Here is a 20102-nt window from a genome sequence, read left to right on the forward strand (position 1 = left end):
AATCAATGCTATGCTGTTAATGAGTTGGAGTGTGAGTACTGAACAGTTTTGGCAAATTATTTTCTTTTGAGATACATAAATGAACATATTTGTCGTTTCCATATCATTTGGTGGGCCTTAATTTTTATAGAGGCTAGTTCTTGAAATTGAGTATCTACCTCTTAACTTGGAACAAAAGGAAGATCAGTTTAGTATAACCCTAGGAAAAGTTACTTGATACTAGGCTGCATATTCCAGATAGTTAGTCCTTTGACTATACTATTGGGCTAAAAACAAAAAATCTTACTAGTTATTACTTTGAGGGGTGCCTGGGTGGCTCAGTTGGTTGAGCATCCAACTCTTGATTTCCCCTCAGGTCATGATCCCAGGGATCGAGCCCTGCATTGGGCTCCATGCTGAGCATGGAGCCTGCTTGAAATTCCCTCTCTCTCTCTCTCTCTCTCTCTCTCTCTCTCTCTCTCTCTCTCCCCCTCCCTCCCTCTCTCTCTCCCCCTCTCTCCCCCTCCCTCCCTCTCTCTCTCTCTCTCTCTCTCCCCCCCGTCTCTCTCCCTCTGTCCCTCCCCTGCTTACATGCACATACACTCTCTCTCTCTGATTAAAAAAATAATAATTACTACTTTGCATAGTGGGGAAATATTTATTTTACCAAAACATGGTATATTCTCTTAGTAGCCTCTAAAAATGGAGGTCCCCAGTAGCTGAGTAGGTAACTCCAGCTAGCGTACAAAAGAATATTCCTTTTGATTAGATTCAAGACGTTGGAGCCACATGTCTGGCTTTTTAGAATAACCATCACTAATGTCTATTTGTGTTATTGAGGCTCACACTAACTCGTGACATTAGATCTTGTGTTTATGTCTTCACTTAGCCAGGAATGTCTAAAACATTAGTCAGACTTGATAATGGGGCTGACGTGGATGGTCGAAGAATAATACCTGGGAAGATCTGGCTTCTGTAACCAGAGAGAGGCTCGTTAGCCTAACGGTGTCCCTGATGCCACTGTCAGAAACAGGCACTGTGGTCACCCCAGGGCCCCTCACCCTTGTTCCCAAACCTATCAGCTCTTAATTGATGTAAAAGCAAGACTTTAAACACTAAGTACTGGCCACCAGAATGCATTGCTTTGAAAAAGTGAACAACCAGACCGTTTCTTGAAATTGGTCACTTAGCAAGAGGATTTCTAGGCATTGATGCCACAAGAAGGAAAGAGTGGAGAAGGGGGTGAGCAGCGGGGCTTGCCTGGTGGGGCAAGATGACCATGGAAGAGAAATTATGATAAAAAGCAGAAACTAGTTAGTATATAGCTCTTAGGGGTTTACTGTAAAGACAAGGAGAGCCTGTCTTTTCAGACTTAGAGTGGAAAGCTTCCTGGAGGACAGTTATAAATAACACCTAAGTGCATTTCCTGTAGTTTTACCCTGACCTTTAGCACTCACCGGAGAATATGTGGTTTTGGCTTTAAGAAGGCAAAATAGATGAAAAAGGACATTGTAAAACATCCAAAATTTCCGGCTGGCAGCCTCACAATGGTATGTCTCCATTTTAAGTTCTTGAGACCTCTTGGTCCGAAACGCAAGGAGGAACATGTGAATGGAGTGTCGATACCCATAGGGGAAATATGTTCCTCCTCGAATTGGTTACCAAACACGGAGGTTTTGAGTGCAACTGCTAGACTTTGGACAGACTTGACATGGTTAACTCTGAGGGGTGTACTGTTTAATAATTTCTGTGTCATGTCCTCTTTAAGAAAAGGAAGTGCCAAACAAGCCCTTGCGTGTGCGTGTCCGATCCTCAGACGACCGGCTCTCCGTTGCGTGGAAGGCACCACGCCTGTCGGGAGCCAAGAGTCCACGCCGATCACGGGGTTTTCTTCTGGGCTACGGGGAAAGTGGCCGGAAGATGAATTATGTCCCGCTGACAAGAGATGAGAGATCACACGAAATTAAAAAGCTGGGTGAGTTTCATGCTAATTGATATTCGATGTTTTGATGACCTTTGCAATCTGGTCAGTGTTTAGAAGCTCGTTCATGACAGAAAGGTACATGGTAGGCGTCGCGTTCGTTTTCCAGGTATTGCAATTATTCCCAACTGTACTCTTTGCTCTGTCTGTCCTCCAAACCTCCACCTTTCAGCCTTCAGTTAGGGGCAGGACAAGGTCCCCCTCCAGGTGCCCATCAGCTGTGGCCTGACCCCATAGCACCTGTTCCTTGAGTTGGGCCACTTTTCTGGGCATGAGAGGGAAGCTAACGGTTGTCTCGTCTTGTCTGTTTCTACTATTTTGTTTTTTCTTTTTCTTTTTTAATGTTTAAAATATTTTTGAAAGAGAGTACAGATGGGGGAAGGGTGAGAAAGAGGGTGACAATGGATCCAAACCAAGTATGCGCTGTCATGCAGAGCCCAGTGAGGGCCTTGAACTCACCATCTGTGGGATTATGACCGGAGCCGAAGTTGGACGCTGAACTGACTGAGCCACCCAGGCACCCCTCTCTTTTGTTCTTTTAAGCTTTGTCTTAGATCCCAGGACACTGGAACTTGGGTCCTTTCAAGATGAAAAGTGGTGGCTGCTGAGGAAGCCTACACATCAGGCCTGACTTCCTCCTTTGCAAACCTTTATTGTGGGAAGGAAGCCTTGGCCATGGGACTCAGACAGGAACATCTCTGCTGTAACATGGAGAGATCATGTGCATGGTTCTTGCACCCGGGGAAAGCCAGGCTCTAGAGGGCACATGATCTGCTCAGCATCTCTCGGCCTAAGTCACATAGGGCCCAGGGCTGCTGGGCAGGACAGCCTGTGTGATTCTGGGGCTCATTCCAGAAAACTAGCCCCATATTCTCCAACATTTGCATCAGCAATAAATGTGTTGGCCCTCACTGTTTATTCTCAGTCATTTCCTAATTGGGTCAGTACTCAGGCCAGGAAGGGAGTGTGATTTATTGGGCCCTCGCACAAGACTCCCGTGGGACCTGGTGGTGTCTTCGCTTGCCTTAGCCAGGCCTACTCAGGTCTTCTGTCAGACATGACGAGGGACGGGCGAGTGGTGGGAAGTGAGTCTAGTGAGGCAAGACAGAGGAATGGAAGAAGGAAGGGAGTGGAGAACCCAGAGGGAGGGTGTTCACTGAACAGCGATGGGGGGCTCAGGAGCCAGCCTGGTGAGAAGGATGGTGGAGAAAACAGGTCTGCCTCCTGCTGGCCCCAGATGCCTCAGGTGCTCCGAGAAGACAATCCACTCTGCTCAGTGACCACAGACTGTGGTGTCTGGATAAGCAGCTCCGAGTTCCTCAAGACTCCCAAAGCCCGGCCCCATGGGCCGCATGGAGGCCACTGATGGGGGCACATATGATCTGCATGGAGACACCGGTGGAAGGCCGGGCTGGGTTCCCTTTCTGAAATAGCCCTGAAGTCCCCATCCTGCTCACCCTTCTCTGTTCAGCCACTTGCTTGGAGACTCTTGCAAGAGCCTGGTGGGTTCTGCCAGGTGTAGCATCCAAACCACCTCAAAATATAGACTCCAGGCCTCCCTGACAGAAACGACCAGCCACACCTCTGCCCATGCAGAGAAGTTCGAGCTGTGTGTGCTTTGTGAGGCTTCAGGATTAGCAGCGAGGCCTGGCTAGAGGCCCAGTCACCCTTTGGTCTTTCATTCCCGAGCCTACCTCTTGCCCTGAATAGTTGTACTTTGTGGTGAAATGGCTCTGTTTTGGTGACACGGTCCAAATTGTACCCAGAATATCAGCAGAAGAGTGGAGTCACTATTTTTGCGTTCCTGAGGCCGCAAGGGAGCATTTTTTGAGTGGATGGTTTTCATTGTGCTGAGTCGCTCACAGACACCACAGAGTAAAACGCCGGTTACTGTGGACAAGCTTCGCATCTGATTGGTCCTGCTGCCTCTTCATTTGCTCAGTAGTGACCCCTGGCTCACCTGAGGGCAGCAGCAGGGTTTGTTTTCTTCCTGAACAACTGTGGGGCCTGAGGTCAAGGATGGCCCTGGCCTCTGTGCCTCAGCTCTAGCGCGTTAGCTTTTGAATTTTCACCAGACAAAATGTGTTGGACTTGCCAAAATGTGTCGTGACTGACCTCAGAGGCTGCCATGAGGAAGAAGAGGTCCCCTGGATGCTTGCTCCAGCATGTTTGGGAGGATGCCGTGAATTCCTGGGGAGACATCGCAGTGGGCCTGCTGTGTTCTCGTTCTTTCCCACACAGCATTCTAATTCTGTTCATAACCAAGATGCCATGGAAAGTGTGGTGCCTGAAGGGCATGGCCACACATGAAGGAAACTTGGAGAAAGGTGGGCCCGGGGTCCTATCAACAAAAATGCTGCCTTCCGGGTCATTTCACGAAACTGGTACTGGGCATCTTCTATGTCAGGCCCCTTGGGGTTCTGGGGCCCCAACAGTCCCCCGCAGAGACAGGCAATGGACAATGTCATGAACGTGGAGACAGTAGTATAGGCATAGGAGGTGGGAAGTGCTGTGGTGGTGTCCAGGGCCCAGGGGCCAAGTCCCACCCAGGGGCCAAGTCCCACCTAGGGGCCAGGTCCCACCTAGGGGCCAAGTCCCACCCAGGGACCAAGTCCCACCCAGGAGAGCACACAGGGCCTGGGCTATGAAGGCGAGAGAACAGAGCGAGCACCAGAGCTCACCTGCAAGTGGGACAGTCATAAAGGAGTGCATGAGTGTGGGCTCCTTCAGGAAGTTAGGACAGACAAGTCCAAAGTCCAGACACTTGAGTGTCTGGCAAGCCACATGCCTGAGGTCAGGGAAGTGAGCCAATACCGTGGCTCTGAGGGGGCAGTGGTGCCTGGGGTCTCAGGGGACACTGGGCTGGTCGTGCTGGGGTCAGTTTGGAAATTTTATTTCCAGACTATCAATAATGAGGGCACAGAATGGAGTGTGTTGTGATACCAGTGAGTCTTCATTATTTCTGTGAAAAAGAGTTCGTTGCTCAATAGGCAGCACTTGGCTCTGGGCCCTGCTCCCACCTCACCCACAGGATTAAAACCTGGGTGTTAGACTGGCTACCTGGTCCATGACCTCAGGTGGGTCACCTTGTCCCCCTGACCCTGGTTCCTCATCTGTGAAAAGGAAACTGTGAGAGTAGCTTCCTCATGGGACTTTTGTCGGGACTAAATGAGGAACTGATGTGACCTGCCCAACATGGCGGAGACCAGACCCAGACATATGAGCTGCTCTGGTTTGCTCTTCCTTCGTGAGAATCTTGGCCAAGCTTAGTGTGGAGAGCTCACAAATTAAGAATCTGGGCATTAAAAACAGTCTAGGAACTTTAAGAAGTACATCACAAATATGTAAAAATGTCAGTTGTGGGAAGTTACTCATTTCTTGGTGGCTCTTGATAAATGATGGGCTACTTTTTTAATGTTTATTTATGGGGTTGTGTGGTTGGATGGCACAATTTTTCTTTGTTGACCTTGGGCTGCTTCCTTTGTCAATAGCACCAAGAAAGTGAGTCTCTGAAGGGACTCCTCTTTTTGGAAGCTTAATTTGATGCTCTATGAATGTGAGTGTTACAAACTTGATTTTTCCTTTTTATAAAACATACACTTCAAAATTCTCTGGTAAAGTAAATTGTCAGAGGCTTAGCCTCAATAATAATTTATCATTCCAGCATGAGTTTCTCTTGCTTTCTCTCTACATATGTATATATGTGTATATATATATGCGTATGTATATGTTTATGTTTATGTGTATCTATAGAGAGAGAAGAGAGAAAGAGAGAGGGAGAGGGGTTGCTTGAAGATTGTCAAACATTGTCCCCTTTCCCTGAAATGTGATTAGTCTACAGCAATTTACTTTATGTAAGGAGGTTTCTCTGCATGAGATTTTTGAACACTGGTCTCCTTTTTGTTTAATTGACATGCTGTTTGTAAAAACAAAATGTTTGTTCTCCCCTTGCTGTGACACTTTGCAATCCCTGAAGGCAGACCTCCAGTATTACAAGTTTCCATCAGGATCTCAGTGTCCCCTCTGCCAATTTGCTTAGGTATTATCTGATGGGATCGGTGTCTGCACTTGAAATATATCATATTGCCTCATTTTTACTCTTGAGCTGATTAAGGAAGCTTAGTCATTAGAGCCTGAAATTAGGCATCAGCAACTCTGGATTCGGAGAAGACTATGAGTCGTTAGGGGCGTGGCCTCGGGCAAACAAATCAATTTTTTTCATGGCTTTGTGTCCTTATTTATAAGACAAGAAGCTCAAATGGGAAGATAATGAATGATGGCTTCATCTGGGTCACAGACTCTGTGGTTCCATGGCACTCGACTGTCACATGTTTTATTCCATCCTTGTAGTTTTTTTTTACCAAATAAAGTTTTCAAGTTTAGATTCAGTTGGATGCTAGTGGGCCCAATGTACAATTAGGGGAGTGGGGTGGCAGGACCTAACTTAACAATCCAGAAATAAAGGATATATTTAAACTCTTACATTTGCTCTTAATGAATCTTTGGAGACTCCATTCTGAAGATTTCGGTTTCTAAGGGCCCAACATGCTCTCTGGGCTGTTAATCTGGTACATTCACTTACTGTGTTTGTCTCACTCCCTTCTTTTGATGACAGATAGAAACAGAGGGACCCCTCTTTATATTTTGGAGGTAAAAAGAAATTCTGTGGGCAAATATACTATTCTTTTCATTTTAAAACATTGCACATCTTTCTTCGATGTTGGTGAGATAGAAACCTGTTTCTCAAGAATTATAGGTAACGATCACTTCCACGTTTTCTAACATAATAGTGTTCTTCTTGAGCCTAGTTCTTACAGTTCTTGGTCTCATCTTTAATTGTCTGGAAGAAATTGGAATGCCCCAGAAAGACAAGATGGGGGGGGATGGGGGCGGGGAGGATGCAGACAACGAGGGTGTGCATTCCGGAAAGCCAAGTGCAGAACCTCATCCCTTGCCGGTTGGTCCACAGCCTCGGAGTCGGTGTATGTGGTCTCCCTGCAGTCCATGAACTCACAGGGGCAGAGTCAGCCCGTCTACAGGGCTGCCCTAACGAAACGGAAGATTTCAGGTATGTTTTCAAGGATGCACCTGCTCACATCATGGTCTGTGTGGATGCGGTGTTGTTTCCAAATGATGCTGGCTAAGTGACAAATTACCTGAGCATCATTGAGTATGAGGGAAACAACAGGGCCGGCTTGGTCACATTTCATACATGAGCATGTTTCTTTTATACTCAGAGGCTAGAGTGTTCTTCCAACGAAGCATCTGTCTTTGTGTTTTCTGAATGGCTTCCCTTTGCGGCACATTTGCCATGATAGGGGCAGCCAAGCATTCGTTCCATTTAAGGATACAGTAGTCTGGCCCTTGGTGTCAGACTGTGAACACAGAAGAGTGTTAGAGTAGGTGTGGAGGGGGCGGTGTGCAAGATCTGCACTCATGCTTCATTTCAGCTAAAATCACCGAAACACAGCATTGAGAAGAGTAAGAAAAATGTAGTACATTTTCCTACGTCCATTCATAGGTGATTTTTAATATTACTCACATACTAAGAAATTACACATATCTCTTCTGGATCCTGTGCCTTAAGTTAAAGAGGCAAAACTATAGTTTGATTATTTTCATGAATTCACAACTTATTTGTGATTACAATAATATATTATAGAATAGACATTCTATTATTATGTATAATATATTTATGTAGTATAATTTTATATTTATGATGATTATGATTGCTTACACTGTGTAACAGAAGTCTCAAATACATGATGTTGCACTTTTATTTTTCATTATTTGCTGCTAAAGAAAACGGGTCTCCATCGCTTTTCTAGCAGGCTAATTATTTCCACCTTCCCCTACTTATGGCACAAGCCACATCCTTTTGAAACACTGTCCCTAACAGGTGAAAAGGAAAAACAAAACAAACAAAACCCCCAAGAGACTAAAAAGCAAAATTGAAACCTCTTAAGTCTCCATTTATGGTAGAGATTGAACAAAACTTCACAAAGAACAGGCTTAGTGACTATGGTGTATTCCACTGGAAATCTGCAAACTGAATTCTGTTTTATGTCTGAATGTAATTCTTAATCTGTCTTGGAACCACGTTTTCTAAAATGTGAGGATGTGAACCCAGTGTGATTTGTGCAGTTGTTTGAACCAGAATTTTGTTTCATGCCATGATTGCCAAGGAAATGCTCTGACTTGACCTTTTCTCCCCCAAAACTTTTGCTTCCTATAAAGATCGTATTATTTCCCAGAAACTTACAGTATGTGTTAAGAAAACACTGAGTTACTTGGAGAACCTTGGACCAAGGCAAAGCATCCCTTTCGTGCTGTGCTATTAAGTCAGCTGGATTGGGTGGCTTTTCAAATGAACTGCCCATTTCTTAGACTGTGTGTAAGCAGAACAAGAGTGGGGATTTTAGTTTATCTACATTAAGCATAAGCAATTTAAAAATTATACAGCGTGATTAATGAACTCTGGGGGCCAGAGGAACTCAGGGAAGAGCCTATTATGGAGATAGCCTTTAAGGTGCCCCATTGTTATTCCAGAAGAGGACGAACTAGACGTGCCTGAAGACATCAATGTCCGGGTCATGTCGTCCCAATCTGTGCTTGTAGCCTGGGTGGATCCTGTTTTGGAAAAACAGAAGAAAGTTGTTGCATCAAGGTACTTTTCCTTATTTCTCTGCCTTTAAGTATGAGAGATGTGGTTTTTCTGGTGCTGAAGAGACGTGTGTATTTGAATGACTGTATCCTCGGACATATACGGATGATGGCCTCTTCCATAGCTGAACAGTCAACTATTCTCTGACAGTCTGGCTAATCTCGAGTGTGGTCACACATTTCCTGCAGATCAGATGCTATCATGGCCTCTTGTGTGATGCGCACAGAAGGACCTCGCTTCTCACTTGCTCAAACTTTTATCTTGTGTCTGGAAATTCCTTCGATTCCATCTCTTTCTTTGCCCCATTTGTGTTTTGCTTTGTCTTCCTACGATCTAATTGTGCAAGAGGGTGTGGCCCTGTCCTAGAGGGAGTCTTACTGTCCCTCCCATTATCCAGGAGGGGTTGGCAGGAGGAAGGATTTTTACACAGAGAGGTGGACATTTGTCAAATGCCTTGCACGCTGCAGTTCTTCTTTGGACACTCTTCAAACACTGAATTACTTTATGTCCAGCTCATTCATGCACAGCAAAAGACACTGTTTTGTCTCTTAAGCCATGATATTATGCTCTTCAGATTTTTATACTGATTTGCAATAGAAGTAGAAGAAAAATGAGCCATAAGATTAAAATAATTTCTGTGTTTAAAAAAGCCACTGGCGAACAGCATTTCGCGTTACTGGTAGATTAATATAGGCATCAAAATTTTATGTGTTAAATGGCTGAATAGTTTATATTACCAAGAGAAAGCGAAAGATTTGGTAGCTGCTAGGGCACTATGTGTTAATTTTTGAACCTATCTACAACCAGGAAGAATGAATGTCCTTTAAACAAAATGAATAGAATCGAATGCTGAGATTGTATATGTATTCCATACCATTATTATATACCATTATCTGTATTAGGCATAGTTTCTGTCACTGTCAGTTAGTAAAAAAAAAAAGGAAAGTGAAAGAAAGAAAGAAAGAAAGAAAGAAAGAAAGAAAGAAAGAAAGAAAGAAAGAAAGAACCAACAGACTTCAGAAGGTTCGTCGTGATTCTCTTCCTAGCCATTTGGCCCCCCCCCCAAAACAAAGTGTTCTTGATTACCACTCGAATTTGATTTCTAACATCTTGATGAAAACAAAAGAGGGCTTCAGTTTTCTTAGCAGGACTTTTCTATTAATTGGTGGGCTGTGTCTGCAACTGAAGTCTTCTCTTCACTTACTAAATATCATAATGAATAGCCTCTTTTTAATGTTTCACGTGATTTCTACTGCAAAGTGGCTGCAAGGAAAATTTCTTGGAAAAGGAAGACACTAAGTGGCATTTGCAACTCTCAGAATGTTGAGGATGCTTCTGTCTGAGATTGTTATTACCATGTTTGCTCACACATTTCTCTCCCTGATAATCGCACGGTAGAGCTCCTTTTATAAGCCCCTCTATCCTGCTGTGTTTATTACACATTTTTACTCCCTCTCAAAGTGATAAGTCTACTCAAAACCACATGTTGCCTTTCTTCCTGAAAGTACAGAAAACTGCTTTGGCATGAAATGGATCTTCTTGTCGTTCTTTCCTGGAGACCAGGATACCTTGCCCTTTCCACACCGCGCATGCACGCGCGCATACACACACACATACACACACACACACACACACACGTCACTCATAAGGCACTTGCCTGGTCAAAGCTGTCCCCCTTCTGTTCCTTCTATTCTGAATCTCTGCTCCATCTTTTGAGCAGTAAGACGCTACGCTCCATCTTTCCTAGCCTACTTTAGACATCTTTCCCTGGAACTCAAGAGTAAATTCTCTGACTTAATAACATAGTCAAAACTTTAGATTTTTCTCCTCGGTGATTTCTTTACTTACCTCCAGAAGTCATTACTTATGGGGAAGGAAAAATAGCAGCGAATCTAGCATTCAGTTGCAGGGAATTAGTCAACTGGGTGCATTGTTGCCTTGTGTTTTCTTATAGACAGTACACTGTGCGCTATCGAGAAAAGGGAGAATCAGCCAGGTGGGATCACAAGCAGACCTCCAACAGACGCGTGTTGGTTGAGAACCTGATTCCAGACACCATGTATGAATTTGCAGTCCGTATTTCACAGGGTGAAAGAGATGGCAAATGGAGTACATCTATCTTCCAGAGAACACCAGAATCTGGTCTGTATTTAAAATGGCCTTTGGATTTTCACTTTGAGAATTGCCCTAAAAATAAGTTTTAAAGATAGTCTTTTGTTTGTTTTTCAAAATTTTAAATGCTTATTTATTTTTAAGAGACAGAGATAAGGAGAGACAGAGCATAAGCTGGGTAGGGGCAGGGAGAGGGAGACACAGAATCCAAAGCGAGCTCCAGGCACTGAGCTGTCAGCCCAGAGCCTGATATGGGACTTGAATCCATGAATANGTTTGCTCACACATTTCTCTCCCTGATAATCGCACGGTAGAGCTCCTTTTATAAGCCCCTCTATCCTGCTGTGTTTATTACACATTTTTACTCCCTCTCAAAGTGATAAGTCTACTCAAAACCACATGTTGCCTTTCTTCCTGAAAGTACAGAAAACTGCTTTGGCATGAAATGGATCTTCTTGTCGTTCTTTCCTGGAGACCAGGATACCTTGCCCTTTCCACACCGCGCATGCACGCGCGCACACACACACACACACACACACACACGTCACTCATAAGGCACTTGCCTGGTCAAAGCTGTCCCCCTTCTGTTCCTTCTATTCTGAATCTCTGCTCCATCTTTTGAGCAGTAAGACGCTACGCTCCATCTTTCCTAGCCTACTTTAGACATCTTTCCCTGGAACTCAAGAGTAAATTCTCTGACTTAATAACATAGTCAAAACTTTAGATTTTTCTCCTCGGTGATTTCTTTACTTACCTCCAGAAGTCATTACTTATGGGGAAGGAAAAATAGCAGCGAATCTAGCATTCAGTTGCAGGGAATTAGTCAACTGGGTGCATTGTTGCCTTGTGTTTTCTTATAGACAGTACACTGTGCGCTATCGAGAAAAGGGAGAATCAGCCAGGTGGGATCACAAGCAGACCTCCAACAGACGCGTGTTGGTTGAGAACCTGATTCCAGACACCATGTATGAATTTGCAGTCCGTATTTCACAGGGTGAAAGAGATGGCAAATGGAGTACATCTATCTTCCAGAGAACACCAGAATCTGGTCTGTATTTAAAATGGCCTTTGGATTTTCACTTTGAGAATTGCCCTAAAAATAAGTTTTAAAGATAGTCTTTTGTTTGTTTTTCAAAATTTTAAATGCTTATTTATTTTTAAGAGACAGAGATAAGGAGAGACAGAGCATAAGCTGGGTAGGGGCAGGGAGAGGGAGACACAGAATCCAAAGCGAGCTCCAGGCACTGAGCTGTCAGCCCAGAGCCTGATATGGGACTTGAATCCATGAATACTGAAATCATGACCTGAGCCGAATTTGGATGTTTAACTGACTGAGCCACCCAGGTGCCCCAAGATTTAACGATAGTATAAGAAGCCAGCAGAGGTATTAAAACATTTTTTTAAGTTTATTTATTTTGAGAGAGAAAGAGAGAGAGGGAGAGATAGAGAGAACATGCAGAAGCAGAGGAGAGGCAGAGGGAGAGAGAATCCCAAGCAGGCCCTGTGCTATCAGCACAGAGCCCAATGTGGGGCTTGAACCCACAAAACCATGAGATCATGACCTGGGCTAAAACCAAGAGTTGGATGCTTAACCAGCTGAGCCACGCAGCCACCCCAGCATAGGCATTTTTTGTAAAGTAACAGTAACCCTAAATCTTGGAAGTGTTTCTATGTACAAATGCAAAGAAGTTCAGAAACTATTTTCTTAGATCCATACTTTATCCTTCACTGGCCGTTTTCATTGGCATGTTATTCTGACATGTGGAGCACATTACATCCCAGGATAGAGCATAATTAGAAATCACCACTATATGCATGAACGCCCCTGGGTAATGCCTGGCTCTGGAGGGTAGGGGAGACGCATCCTTCCTAAGGCTGAGGTTGTGTTTGATTCTGGGGGAGAATTTTGCTCTGTAGCAATTATTTTTTTAAATCATGTCTTTAATTGTTTTAATAGCTTATGGTCAAATTGGTTTCCATATAACACCCAGTGCTCATCCCCACAATTGCCCCCTTTCATGCCCATCACTCCCCTTCCCCTCCCCCTGACTTCCATCAGTCCTCAGTTTGTTCTCAGCATTCAGGAGTCTCTCAAGGTTAGGAGGAACTTAACGGAGGACCGTGGGGGAGAAGATGGGGGGAAAATAGCTGGGGAGAGGGAGGGAGGCAAACGATGAGAGACTCTTAAACCATGTCTTTGAAAGCTTTATTAAAAAGAAGTTTGAACTGGATTTTAGTCATCTTTATATATTTCAATATTCAGCAATGAAAGAAATTCTGAGATTCTAAAAGCATTGCCTTATGTAGGTCTAAACTCACTACATAAGTTGGTAGCACTGACATAAATCACTAAGAGTAATGAGAGTGTAGAATTTTCTCCTGTGTATAATAAAAATGAACACAGTATTGCCTCAGTGAAAAATCTATATGTAGGACCATATGTCACGTACTTGTAGAATATCCATAAGGGCATTTTTAAGCCTCGGGTCCTTGTTCTTTTATAGCTCCTACCACAGCTCCTGAAAACTTACACGTCTGGCCCGTCAACGGCAAATCTACAGCTGTCACTGTAGCGTGGGATGCACTGCCTGAGACCGAGGGGAAAGTGAAAGGTAGGAGCCTCATTAGTTAAGGCATAAGGTGCACACCGCAGTGAAATTCCCCAAACAGAGATGTATACGTTGACTCTGATAAACACCAGTTCTGATAACAGCAGGATGAGTGACCGGAAAAGCAACAGGGATATAACGTACATATACAGACAAGGGTATTTCATGCAGGGTTTTCATCGTCACCAAGGTGCCGCTAGTCATAAAGATGACTTTTCATCTTCCCAATCCACAGGGAATTTGGTCCCGCTATCAGGAGGAGTGTTTTTGATTGTGTGGGTGTGACATCCTAACCTTTACCCATATAAGTGACACCTTGTGTTTCATGCTATGGGTCTTTTCATTGTACCAGTAAGATCATGGAACGTAGGAGTGAGTAGGAGCCCTCTGGGACCACCAGTGTCTTGAATGAGACCATAAATATTTAATGGGTTTGAAAATCAAGTAATGAAAGAAAACAAAAAATGCATTTTTCCCTATTTTTCAGCCTTTTGAATTACTTGTTTTTTTGGTTGAGGAAAAATAAACTGTGACCTTAGGAAAAAAAAAAAAAACACAGAAGATGAAAAGAAAGTAGAGTAAAATATTCACAACTAGTTAAATTTAAAAATTGTTGACAATGTTAAACATAGATCATTTCTTTTTTAAAATTAATTGATTTATTTTGAGAGATAGAGCACAAGCATAACAGGGGCAGAGAGAGGGGGAGAGAGAGAATCCTAAGCAGGTTCCACACTGTCAGTGCAGAGCCCAATGTAGGGCTCAACTCACAAACGTAGAGATCATGACCTGTGCTGAAGTCAAGAGTCCAGCACTTAACGGACTGAGCTCCCTAGGTGTCCCAGAAATCACTGCTTTTTAACATAAAAATATTTAAGAACCTTTCAGAAGTCTGTTCAGAGATATTTTAGAAGGCTGTATGGAGGTTCCCCCCCGACAGTCCCTATACAAATGTACCCTAAGGGTACGTTTTATTGTTATTTGATTTTGGAAGACAACTTAAGTCTATGTCCAGAAACTCTGAAAAGTTTGTGTAAGCTTAAAGAAATAGAGACAATTATTGCTAACCTCCTTTGAGGATTTCTTTCTAAAAAAATTTTTTTAATGTTTATTTATTATTGAGAGATGGAGAGAGAGAGAGAGTGTGAGCGGGGTAGGGACAGAGAGAGAGACGCACACAGAATCTGAAGCAGGCTCTAGGCTCTGAGCCGTCAGCACAGAAGCCAACGCAGGGCTCGAACTCACAAACTGCAAGATCATGACCTGAGCCAAAGTCAGACGCTTAACCGACTGAACCACCCAGGCATCCCTCCTCTGAGGATTTCTTTTCTTTTTTTTTATGTTTATTTATATTTGAGAGAGACAGAGACAGAGCGGGAGTGGAGGAGGGGCAGAGAGAGAAGGAGACACAGAATCCGAAGCAGGCTCCAGGCTCTGAGCTGTCAGCACAGAGCCCGACGCAGGGCTCAAACTCACGAACCGTGAGATCATGACCTGAGCCGAAGTCAGATGCTCAACCAACTGAGCCACCCGGGTGCCCCTAGGATTTCTTAATTAAAAAACTGAAAAGTTCTCTTTATCCAACTGTAAGTTGTCTTTGCGGACATACAAGGTTGTCAAAGAACAAACGGAAACAGTCATTTCTAAACTTACTGTTTTCTCACTTTGCAATTTTTAAAAAACATGTTATATTATTCTTGCTCATTTTTTTTCCCCAGTGGAATAAATCAAAAGCAAATGTAGAGAAGAAAGTTGGCCCTTTTAATCATCCTTTTTATGACAGTTTGAACTTCGGCTGTATTATTGTGATGCCGAAAAGGATTGTGAAAATTGCTTAAAGACATTTTTTGGCTGACTACTTTTGTTAGTTATAAAAAAAAAGTCAATTGTTCCTGTTTTTGTGACTTTATTTCCATGCTACTTATTTGTTTTCTTTCCCTCTCCAGCATCTTAGTTTATATTTATAGCTCTTTGGCAAATGAAGCTCCCTGGTAGTCAATGAAATATTTTCAGAAATAATAATAGCTACCGAGTTTTTGTGTCCAAAAAACTCAAGTATCCTAACCCCATTTAGGTGGTTTTCATAAAGGTGGGGTGGTGGGACTGAAAATTCATAATTACACTGGGGAATTTATATGTATGAGAAATATAAAACATAATAGGAGAATATACTTTGACATGGTTACATTTTTTCCAGATGAATTGAATTCATAAAAAAAATGTGTGTGACGAAATTTTATAGCAGTGGGTTCTTTTAGTTCTTACTTCTGATCACCACAAATGACTAGCTTGTTCATTTTCAAAGAGAAAAGAATGTTTGGGAGGTATTTTTTTTCTTCTGGACAAATGCTACAAAAGCATTTTTAGTTGAAGTTTTTTAATTAATATGCTTTTTAAAGATTAGATCTCAGAGAAAAGAAAAGGTCTTCTGTGTTCCTCTATCTAGGCTATAGACAGTATGACAGTCACTCGGCTTTTCTGTGATTTGAATTATTTTTCATGGTTAACACATACTCCCATTAATTTGATGAGTTCACTGGGAGGAAAACAGACATGACAATTTTTAGTTGAGGGTGGAAATTCTGTTTTAAAACATGGCTTCTTTACATTACAGTATTTCCACATAAGCATAGAGATACATTAGTTCCTTGGGCCGAATTTTCTCTGATTTTCAAAGTTCAAGGGCATTACATTTTTATAAATATCACGATTCAAGATGGAAACATTAGACGTTACATATATCTATGAGCTAGCAACTTTTCCCCACGGTATTCAATACTGTGAAATGCCCTTACCTGCATATATTGAGTTAAGATTGTAATTCCTACACAAGTGAAATTTTACTCCAAGTATAGAATTTATCGAGCCTAAGACACAAATAAAAATAGCCCAAACTAATACAGTGAGACTCTTAAAGGAGGCAGCAAATGAGACTCAGTTCCCACAGTTGTCTTTTCTCCCATGGCTTCTTCTGCCCAGGCTGTATTCATGCTGACATAGTAAATTAGCAAAAAGCACAATGAAGAAAAAGTCCCAACACAGTGTAAATAGTTTGGGTAAGTTGTACGAAGACTGGCCTCCTGGGTTCCATATGTTTAATTTGCTGAAAATGGAAAACTGCGCGCTAATTCCCTCCATGACCCTGTCTGGGAGCCTGAATGAGTGCTAGTCCACCTTTCACTGTGTCTTTACGCTCCAGCTGCTGACTCGGCGTGCATTGCTGGAGTATTAATTTTAGTAATGCACGTTCTAATTCATCCTGCCCATACAGTCTGTCTGCTGGACACAGGACTGTTTTCAGTTTCCTCCTTCCAACCGTCTGCCAAATCATTTCAGAATACATTCTTTCATACGCCCCGGCTCTCAAACCATTTGGAGCAAAGTCGCTCACCTATCCCGGAGAGACTACTTCCGCCCTAGTGGATGGTCTGCAGCCTGGGGAACGCTATCTTTTCAAAATCCGGGCGGCAAACAGAAGAGGAGTGGGGCCTCACTCCAAAGCCTTCATTGTCGCTATGCCAACAAGTAAGCATTGTGTGCATGTGGCTCTTTCTCTCTCTCTCTTCATTACTGCTAACTGTGGTGTGTTACTTTGAATCATGCCCTTGGATTTAGAGCAGCTCTGTTGATGATTCTGGGGGCTCAATTTGCCTATTGGTTTCGAAATTATCTTTGTTGTCCCTTTAGAAATGAATCTCCCCAGAGACTAAAATATTATTGATCGCTAGTAACAGGAATTACTATTACGATATTACAATAACACGAATGTATTAATTATCTGATTAACCTCATGTCATTGTGTTATTTGGGGCTCATGATGACAGGGGAAGAACATTTTTGCAGGTGCAAATGTGGTGTTTTTTTTTAAGTGTTAGCTCTCCTCAATTTCTAAATAGCACTTACAATTTTTAGTTTATATTCCCTTATTTTGGAGTTCAGCTTTAGCCGGAAGAATTTTAAGTACCTTGTTTATCTGATCAGTCTCAAAATTAATACAATCAAAACCTGGAGTGAGGCATTTTTGACCTGTTATTTTCTTTTCTGCTTCCCCGTATTTATACCCGATACTGGTCGCCATCTCTTTCATTGTGTGCTATGGGGATGGCTCCACAGTAGATACTGCAATATTCAGCCATTCTGTGCTGGGAAAAGTGAAATAGATGAGGTTTGCTCCCTTTGGGTCCTCCATTGCCATATAAATTCTCCTCCTCTTCCAGCTTCCCTTCCTGTATTCAACCCTTCTGTCAAGAAAGGGTAAATTGTAGGGTACGTGTAATATAATGTTTTGCTTACCCCAGGAGTCTTTTTAGTTTAGGCCTTATTTTGGGATTGCAAATATATCCATTATTAAAGGGATTTTGAGTAAGAAGGAGGAAGCAAGCACCTACATGTTAGGGGAAAATAGGGAACCCTTTTGTCTCACCCTTCACCTCACATCGCACGCCGCACATCTCCTCTTGGTCTTGAGTATAGATCATTCAACGTTTTGTACCAAACTTACGCGTATTTCTTGCCTACACTGCTAAGAGTGGCTATAATACATCTGTAATATCCTGACAGTTATGTTAAGAAAATCCCATGTCAGATTTCTCATTGACAAAATCAATGGATTACTTAAAAGTACTCCCTTCAAAATTCCTGCAAATAATAAGCTGTGACATAACTTGATTCAGTTTCTAGAAATTTAATACAATTTGCTAGGACTATGAGATCTTTACTTAAAGCACAGGAGGTGTTTAGGAGAGATTGCCATAATTTGGAAAACATGTCCAGTGTCAAAGAATGAGAAGTTATCATGACTAATTATAAACACCTTCACACTGCCATCTTAAATTCTCACCTCACGTGGCACAGCTTTCAAATCTTTTTGACGGCAAAATCTTTAAAATCTCTTATAGCTGGTTCTGGCAAGTCCGGTGTGCAGCAGAAAACCCACGCAGAGGATGACTGGAAACCTGAAAAGCCAGAGACCTCTCCCAGAGCTCCCACTTCCTCAAAACACACTCATTTGCCCGTTTCTCCCCGAGGTAGAAATGTCAAGAACCCTCTTCTTGACCTGAAGAATAAAATCCTAGTCAACGGTGGGGCGCCCAGGACACCCCAGGTTCACTCCAAGAAGACCGAAGAGTTGGATCTTCAGTCGACAGAAATCACCGACAAGGAGGAGCCGGATTCTCGGGGAGACCTCCCACCCTCGCCCTCAGAGACCCAAGACCAGAGGCCACGGCCGAGGCCACCAAGTAGATCTGCCCCCCCAGTCCCTGCTCCTGGAAGGACCACAGCCAGAGCGCAGACACTAGCGCTGCCCCGAAAGGAAGGCGTAGACAGGGGTGGCTCCTCCCTGGCTCCCCACCCCCGGCCCGGCGCCTCTCCTTCAGCGCCAGCCTCCTCTGCACCCCACACACCCCCTGAGGGCAGCGCTCACAGCCCTTCGGGGGGGCCCTCCGCCAACCCCCCCTCCAGCTCTGCGGACAACGACTCGGTGGCCCAGGAGGAGGAAGAGCCAGCCCCTGGCTCCCTGGCCCCCAAGGACACCGCCTCCCGGCTGCCTCCCAAGAGCCCTGCCCACGCTCGGCCAGCCACGTGGCCCAGCCGCCAGGCCACCTCAAGCGCCCTGAGGGACAGGAGCCCCGCGAAGCCAGCCTTGCCCGCTCGGAGGGCACCCCATTTGGGGGATAGGGAGGAAAGTTCAGATGCTTCAGTCCCACCCTCGAAACTTTCTCCTCCCCAGGGGGGGTCATCTCGGGTTTTGCACCCCCAACCGCACGCGGGAGCTCCACTGTCCAGGGGCTGGAAGGATGGTCACGACGCCCCGGCCACCAAGCCCAGTGCGCCATCACGGTCCAAGTCTTCCTCGTCTTCAGGTGTCTCCCCAAGGACACAGGCCTCTGAAGGGGAGGAGGCCTCTGAGGGTGATGGTGACAATGATACAGAAGACACAGGCAGGCAGGCTGAGGCCGCGGCCCCAACGTCTCGAGCCCGGCTGCCCGCGGGTCCACCTGTCTCTGGACATCTCAGTTTGTTCAGAAATAAGCCCTTTGCTGCCCACACGAGATATCCGAGCCGGTTTGGCAGCGGCCGAGGACCCCGGCTGCACCCCTCCAGCTCCCCGCCATCCACCGTGTCCCCCCGAGTTCACTCGAGGGTGAATTCTCAGTCAGTTGACCATAAGCATGGCCCGAGTATCCACCGAGACAGTGCAGAGAGGGAAGCAGAGGACGAGAAGCCGCTTCCCGCCACGGTGGTAAACGACCACGTGGCCTCCTCCTCCAGGCAGCCTTCCTCCCTGGGTGTGGATCACCTAAGAAGAGGCCCGCAGAGAGGGGCGAGCCTTCAGCGGAAGGAGCCCCTAGGGGAGAACCCCAAATCCGCGGGCAGTGCGGCAGGTGTCCACCCCCAGGGCAAATCCCTGCCCCCCAAGGCGCAGGATGTTCAGCAGAGCACCGAAGTGGGTGTGGAGCGCGGCTACCCCAAAGCGCAGCTGGGCCCCCCTCGGCGGCCCGCGACGCGGTCACAGCAGCCCCCTGGGGCCAGCGCGCCTTCCTCCGAGGTCTCCGGGTCGCAGCCACAGCCCCGTGGCCCCCAGAGCAAGGATGTGGGGCGTCTGCCGTCCAACCCCCAGCCCGCGGCGCAGGAAAGCGACTCTTTCTCGGACCCCTACGCGGCCAGAGGCGGGCGGTCCTCCCACCCGGCGAGCTCCCGGGGGGTGCTCCCCACGTCTCCCCACAGTCGGAACGAGGCTTCTGGCGGCACCCAG

The 20102-nt window shown here is 44.9% G+C and overlaps 1 protein-coding gene across 1 annotated transcript in view; it reads left to right on the top strand.

The window, feature by feature from the left end:
- Positions 1-20102, top strand: part of FNDC1 (fibronectin type III domain containing 1) — an 82015-nt gene that overhangs the window by 17794 nt on the left and 44119 nt on the right. Inside the window, exons 4-10 of the mRNA XM_077755075.1 lie at positions 1748-1954; positions 6930-7028; positions 8510-8627; positions 10579-10766; positions 13241-13348; positions 16682-16870; positions 18244-20094. Coding sequence (XP_077611201.1) covers positions 1748-1954; positions 6930-7028; positions 8510-8627; positions 10579-10766; positions 13241-13348; positions 16682-16870; positions 18244-20094 — 2760 coding nt within the window. The remainder of the gene's footprint in view (positions 1-1747; positions 1955-6929; positions 7029-8509; positions 8628-10578; positions 10767-13240; positions 13349-16681; positions 16871-18243; positions 20095-20102) is intronic.

This window comes from Crocuta crocuta, unplaced genomic scaffold (genome assembly GCF_008692635.1).
Source record: "Crocuta crocuta isolate KB4526 unplaced genomic scaffold, BGI_CrCroc_1.0 scaffold11, whole genome shotgun sequence".
NCBI classification, from domain to species: domain Eukaryota; kingdom Metazoa; phylum Chordata; class Mammalia; order Carnivora; family Hyaenidae; genus Crocuta; species Crocuta crocuta.